This window comes from Contarinia nasturtii, unplaced genomic scaffold (assembly GCF_009176525.2).
Source record: "Contarinia nasturtii isolate CC-2019 unplaced genomic scaffold, AAFC_CNas_1.1 Cnas_scaffold_2542, whole genome shotgun sequence".
In the NCBI taxonomy this organism is placed as follows: domain Eukaryota; kingdom Metazoa; phylum Arthropoda; class Insecta; order Diptera; family Cecidomyiidae; genus Contarinia; species Contarinia nasturtii.
Window position 1 is genome coordinate 1 of NW_022199863.1, and position 7,110 is coordinate 7,110.

The 7,110-nt window shown below is 33.1% G+C and overlaps 1 protein-coding gene and 1 pseudogene across 1 annotated transcript; both read right to left on the reverse strand.

The window, feature by feature from the left end:
- Positions 1 to 487: 487 nt before the first annotated feature.
- Positions 488 to 2,931, reverse strand: LOC116348573 (4-coumarate--CoA ligase 1-like). The gene is made up of 8 exons (XM_031779607.1): positions 2,660 to 2,931; positions 2,389 to 2,599; positions 2,041 to 2,316; positions 1,907 to 1,967; positions 1,652 to 1,835; positions 1,129 to 1,589; positions 774 to 988; positions 488 to 711 (listed from the first exon to the last, which is right to left on the reverse strand). Exons 1-8 carry the CDS (start codon positions 2,777 to 2,779, stop codon positions 581 to 583), a joined length of 1,659 nt encoding a protein of 552 aa, XP_031635467.1. The 5' UTR covers positions 2,780 to 2,931; the 3' UTR covers positions 488 to 580.
- A 337-nt stretch (positions 2,932 to 3,268) lies between these two features.
- LOC116348574 lies at positions 3,269 to 6,308 on the reverse strand (annotated as a pseudogene).
- Between the last annotated feature and the right edge of the window lie 802 nt (positions 6,309 to 7,110).

Genomic DNA, 7,110 nt, shown 5'->3' on the forward strand with positions numbered 1-7,110 from the left:
AATCAAAGCAAAGAGTGCGACGAAAAGCAAAGCGAATTTCATTTTGGTGGTGATATTTTGGTTTACAATTGAAACTGTAGCTGAATTATTATCAAATGATAACTGATGCCAATTGAAGATTTCCAATAGCTTTATATACCCAAAAACTTCCTTTGCAACCGCACTAATCGAGGTCATGTTTACTCTTCGATTGAATTGTTTCAATGAAACAGATGAACATAGAACAAAAGATGCTTCATCAATAGATGCATTGTCATTGTAAAGCAATTCTTTGAACAGACATTTATCTATGCACCGCTTTGTGCATAAAATGTGTTTTTGTGCGGTATTCAATGCCGCTATTGAGTCAATTATTTATAAGTAAATCAATTAATGAAAGGTCTTTTTGAAATGAATGAATGGAACTGACACATTGTTTTAATAAAAAAATAAGATTGTTTTAAAATTGATTGTTCATATTTTTTTTATTTTAACCAAAAGAGCTTCGGAAATCTGTTTACAACATTAAGCTTTATTATTGTATAAAACTGATTGTTACATTTAAATGGTGACACTATTCGCAGAGAAATTCTCTTTAAATTTATAGTTTTGACTTGTAATTTTTAATATTCTCGCGTAAAACTCGTCGTAAAATTTTTCCACTTGGATTTTTGGGTATGGCATCAACAAACATGACGCCACCATGAAGACGTTTCGGGTTTGATAGCCGCTCTGAAATGGAATAATTCAATAATTTTTCTAAGTTTTTCAATCATAAGCTAAATTGAATATACCTGCAACGTAATTGATAACATCTATTTCCTTGATTTGAGCGTTTGGTTGTTTAACGACAAACGCAAATGCCACTTCTCCCGTCAATTCATTCGGCACGCCAATAACACCAGCATCTCTTATTTCGGGATGCGTTAGAAGAAAGGCTTCAACTTCAGCCGGTGGCACTTGAAATGATTTGTATTTAATAAGTTCTTTGAGTCGATCCACAACATACCTATGGGGAGAATCACAAAAGAAAAGAATACAATTAATTTGAAATAATCGACAAATAATCGACAAATAATCGAAAAAGAATCAATAAGAATTGATTAATAATAGAAAGGCAACTTTTAAGTGAATTGCCCCTCAACATACCACTCGCCCTTTTCATCATAGTAGCCAATATCACCGGTTCTCATCCATCCATCGGCATCAATTGTTTCATCGGTGGCTTTTTTATTCCCAATGTAACCTTTCATGACACTCGGCCCTTTGACGTGAATTTCACCTTTTTGTCTTGGACCTAACCATTTGCCACTGTTTACATCAACAACACGTGCATAAAGACCTTTTACCAAAACGCCAACTGAACCGTTTGTATGATGTTCATCATCTTGTTGGCAAATTACCAACGTTGATTCGGTTAGGCCATAGCCTTGTCGTACAACTTTGAAACCAATTCGATTTTTTACTTCAGTTTCGATTTCCTTACCCAGTGGAGCAGCGCCATAAGCTGCCACATGCCATGAGCTAAGATCATATTTTGGAACCAACGATGATTTTGCTAAAAGAACCATAATAGCTGGAACTAAACTGACAGTTGTCACTCGGTATTTCTAAAATATTTGAATTCTTATTTGAGTCGAATTATTGTTGTGTTGCCATTCCATCCAATTACCTGAATGCATCCTAAAAATTCCTCTTCGGTAAATCGTGACATTAAAATGGTTTTTATGATGTACGTCCCTCGGGCCAGAAATCGAATGATATATGTTACCATTCCAAATGAGTGGAACATTGGAATATTTCCTAAAATTATACTTTCTCCACTTGCCGGCGTTTCCAAAGATTGCAAACGCCCACTTAAAAAGAAATGTTCACATTTTAATCGGCATATCAGGTTATGTTCTAGTAATGTCTTCGTATCACTTACTGGGATTGAACACTTGTAATGAAAAGATTGAACTGAGTTAGTTGCACGCCCTTAGGTAAACCTTTGGAAAAAAATTAGATAAAATACGTATACATTAAAAAAATGAACATTACTAGGGTCAGTGAATGAATTACCAGTTGTGCCCGATGAGCACATAATCAGCGCAACGTTTTCTTTCACATTTTGTGGTTCGCATTTGAAATGCTCCAATTGGGAATTGGTCAACTGACAATCAGTAATTTGATTGAAAGATATTGCTTTTTGATTTTCCGTATTACAGCCATCTGCATACAAAATGATTTGTTCGACAAAATTCACCTTTTGAGAAACAGCGGCAATTGTTTTTGAGTTTTTCGGCGATACAAAAATTACTCTTGGCTTTGATAATTTTATTGCATGAGCCATTTCATCTGGAACGAAATAAACATGTAAGAATTTATTTTAATTTTTATTTTGAGATAGTAATTAGTAGAGTAACTTACATTCACCGTAACTGTGATTGAGCGGAGCAACTGTGGCACCGAGAAAAAGTGTCGCATGAATGGTAATGGCCAACTCAATTCGATTTTCACTACAAATTGAAATGACATCGCCTGACTTAACGCCAAACTTTTCTTGTAAATATTGTGCCAAACATATTGCCTTCGATATGAATGTTTGTGCGTTAATCTCTTCGCCGGTTAATCCATCAACCTATTTAGGTTTAAATTTTATTGAAAATCATTGACATTTTGTACAAAAACAACAACTTACCAAAATAATTCTTTGTCCAGCGGCGCGTAATTTATTTAATAGCGCTTCACCTAATGATCGAGCACCTTGATAGATTTCTTCTTCAGAACCTTCATATCCACCGTACAGAATATTATTCATTGTTTTAAAACTCTATACAACGTTTATCAATGCAACGTAAAATACGTATTTATTTTTTTTATCTGTTACAAATGTCAAACTGACAATAGAAGAAGATATTTATTATATAAACGCCTCAGAGCAAAACTAGTTACTAAATGTAATCTTCAGCACGTTTGAGATGTCAAAAATTTACTGCATGAGATTCATCATTACACTTTACCCAAAACCATTAAATTGAGTGTTAAGGAAATATTTTCAATAGATGGCATAATTACCACTTATAAATACTCTATGAATATTATGAGTTTCGGTTTTTATGTGCCATATATATAAAATATTTTTTAAAACGTTTTTTTGAACATTTTTAATTAGGTAAATTTTTTAAAAAATGGCTAACTTGAGTCAAAACGAATCATTTTATTTTTGAAATCATTTTTTTATTTTTTATTCCTCCCATTTTTCAATTTTCATATTAAAAATTTTCTTCAATGAATTGTTCGAAATTTGTCATCGCCTTGAATGTAGTTTTGTATTCTTTCTTTTCTTGATCTTCCGTTTTGTTAAATTATTAATTTCTTCATTATCACCGTTTCGTAGCTGTTGATTCCACATATCAGCATAAATACCTAGTAAAAGGATACATGATATAAACAACCATAAATTTTGCGGATAATTGAAATCTTCTTACCATTTCTATTCAAGAGTGCCTCATGTCGACCCCGTTCAACGATTTCACCTTCTTTCAGCACCAAAATTTCATCAGCGTGTATAATTGTTGATAGACGATGTGCCACTATGATCGTTGTTCGATTTGCACAGACCTTCGACAAAGCGGCTTGAATATTTCGTTCAGTCTGTGTGTCCAGTGCACTTGTCGCTTCGTCTAATAATACAATGGCGGGCGCCTTAAGAATTGTTCGGGCTGCAATTTAAATTCAGATAGTTCAGTGTGTTACGTCAGTTAAATACACATATATTGACCATTCTAATCAATTACAAACCTATGGCAACTCTTTGTTTTTCACCGCCACTCAAGCGTAAACCTCTTTCGCCAACTTGAGTGTCGTATTTTTCTGGGAAATTGACAATTTTATCATGAATATCAGCAGCACGAGCAGCCGAAATTACATCCGATTCACATGCATCCAGTCGCCCATATTGTATGTTATATTTGATCGAATTATTAAAAAGAACGGTATCTTGTGGGACGACTCCAATTGCTCGACGCAATGAACTTTGTTGAACGTTTTTAATATTTTCACCATCCACACATATTGTTCCGCCGTGGATGTCATAGAATCTAAACAAAAGACGAATGATTGTACTTTTGCCAGAGCCTGAAAAAATTTGGAATTTTTAATGAAATTTGCTCTAATATCCATACTAAGAAAAATTATAATTGTAACTTACCGGATGGACCAACGAGAGCAATAGTTTTTCCTTTCGGAACAGAAAACGAGATATTCTTCAAAATCATTCGATCTGGAGTGTAGCCGAATGTAACATTCGAAAATTCTATTGATCCCTGAACCGACGTAAGAGCACGTGCATTTGGTGCATCGACAACTTCTGGCTCTTCTTCCATAACATCAAACATACGTTCCATGTCGACGAAATTTGATTGTAGATCGCTGAAAATGTAGAAATTCAATGTAATTTGGTCGTAAGAAAATATCAGATGAAATTAAGACTTACCTATAAATGTTTACAATCCAATTTAGGGGCCAGTACAACTGGTACATGTATGATGCGAAAAAAGCATACTTTCCAGGTTCAAGCGTACGTTTTATTAAATTAAATAAGCGCAAAGAATTGATCCAGCAAGTAATCCACCAGTAATTATGAGCTCTTTTACCATATATGAAACCTCATTTATTAACATAAAACTGCGTTGTTCTTTCATAGAGTTTAAAGTTGCTTTACGATATGATTTCACTTCATATTTTTCTGCTCCAAAATACTTCACTATCTGAACATTCAGCAATGAATCAATACCACGGTATCTTTCAGAACTGGAATTCATACGTCTTTGGACATTTGTTTGCCATTCTATCAGCAATACTGTCACCACTGAAAATGAATAAACGAAAAGAAAATAAATAACAAAACGTTGAATCGTTTTACCCACCCGTATAAAGAACCGCTGTAACGACAGAGATAACACCAAAATACCAATTGAATGTGTTTGAGAAGAAAATAACACCAACCACAATATCGATAAATGTTGGAACAATTAAGAATAGGACATATCCGACAATATTTCCAAATGATCCCGTTCCACTGTACATAATGTTAACAACTTCTCCGGCATTCCGATCCAAATTCCATCTCAGCGACAAGTTGTGTATGTGTGAAAATAGTTCAACTTCAATTTCACACCTTATATTCTGCTCAATTTTAGTCCATATAGCTGATCTTAAGGGTGGCAAAAGGTTATATAGTAAAAATTGGACGCCAAAATAAATCAATATTCTATCCCAACAAAATATTTTCTCTTCGAGATTGTCAACTACAATGAAAATAAACATTAAGCAAATTTTTAAAAAATGAATATATTAAATGTGAGTCATACCTATCGCTTGATTGTTGAGTGGTACGAGTACATTAAAAAAACGTTCTACTATGAGGAATACCATACATAAGAGCAAACCCAAACGTAGCGCAAGACTATTCTTTGGCCATAAAAATGGTAACAACGTTCGCATTCTTCTCCATCCATTGGTCCAAGTAGAATTTTTCACCTTTTGAAGCAAAAAGAGATCGGAAAAAAAATGTCAATTTAACAAAAAATAAACTTACTTCTTTTTCGTCGTTTTTGAGAATGATTTCATTATCTACACCATTTAACAATATTCCGCCATATATTGCTTTAAAACCAATCACAAAAATTACGATACAATACGAATAGCGCATCACACACATCAACATCTCAACGTTTCTATGTAGCGTTGAAGATTCATGAATCCACCACATTTCCTTTTTCAAGTTCATTATCGAGATGTTTTCATTGATAAAAACAAGCGTTCAAAATATGATCAAAACTAGGCCATGTCCTCTCGTCGGGACCGACGAAAGCATGTAAAATCTTTCTTTCAATATAAGCCGAATTGAAAGTAAGAAAGAGAGGCACGTTAATGACGAAACCACAGTACAACAAACAAATTTAAGTTTTTTAATATTTAATTTATTTTACCAAATGTTTTAATGGTTGAAAAATTAATATTACCGTGTATCCATGAAAATGAGCGTCTGGAAATAGGAACCTCAAGACTGACAGCGATGGAATTATTATCAACAGAATTAATTGTAAACAGTATAACTTCGATGTGGATATTTGTGATGAGTCTCCATTTGGTATTTTATATTTTCGGTACATAATTAACTGAACCGTTCCTAATATCACAATAAATTCAGCCAACACAGACGAGCTCATGGTACCAAGAAAATAATGGTCCACCCAAATGTCGTGAATCGTCACATTTGATGGACAATATGAAAGATTTTTCAGAGCGTCCATACTTTCAATGTATTTAAAAGATTATAGAATTCCGTCTATTGAAAAAACATCTGTTCTGAACGCCACTTTAAGTCGAACTGAATTCAAATCAATGTAAACTCTCAAAATATATATTATGCATGATTCATTGATATGATTTCATCATACCGGTTATGCATTAATATGTTAAATGCTACCAGGCTATCCATTATTATTGTATACGTAATAGATATTAAGTCATTTTTATTGGAACAAAACGGAAAGTCCACAAAAACAAAACTCCAGCTTAATTATTCGCCGAATTTTATAAGTGTATTTGTTGTTTTATCAATATGATGTTGTTGTTTTTATCAATACGTGCATGGTGTTGTCATCTCATTTCTGCTGTCTGAAATTTGCTATTCTCGGTCGTGTTGTTGATGAATGGCAATCAAAAACTGTATCAAGCAGGTTCAATAACTTAATTGACGTTATTATTTATAAGGATGACTAATTTTGGTAAAAAGTTAAAGAATTTCAACGTATGCGTAAATTTGACACGATATTTTTTTTATATATAAACTTTTTTAATATTTCTTTTGGCACATTTTTTTTACGATAATACATATTAATATACTATCAATAATGTATTGCTGAAATTGCGCGTAAAAAGACACTTTTTAATTAGTTAGTAAGGAAATGATATAAAAAATACATTTGATTTCTTTGAATTTCATAAATTAAATCGAATATTTTATTTCAGGCCATTTTATAAATAAGTGAATGAATTTTATGCGAATCGTTTTTATATTGGTCGGTCGGTCAACGCTATTTTATGTGAACAAAATTAGCAGGAGCAGCCTGATGATCTTTT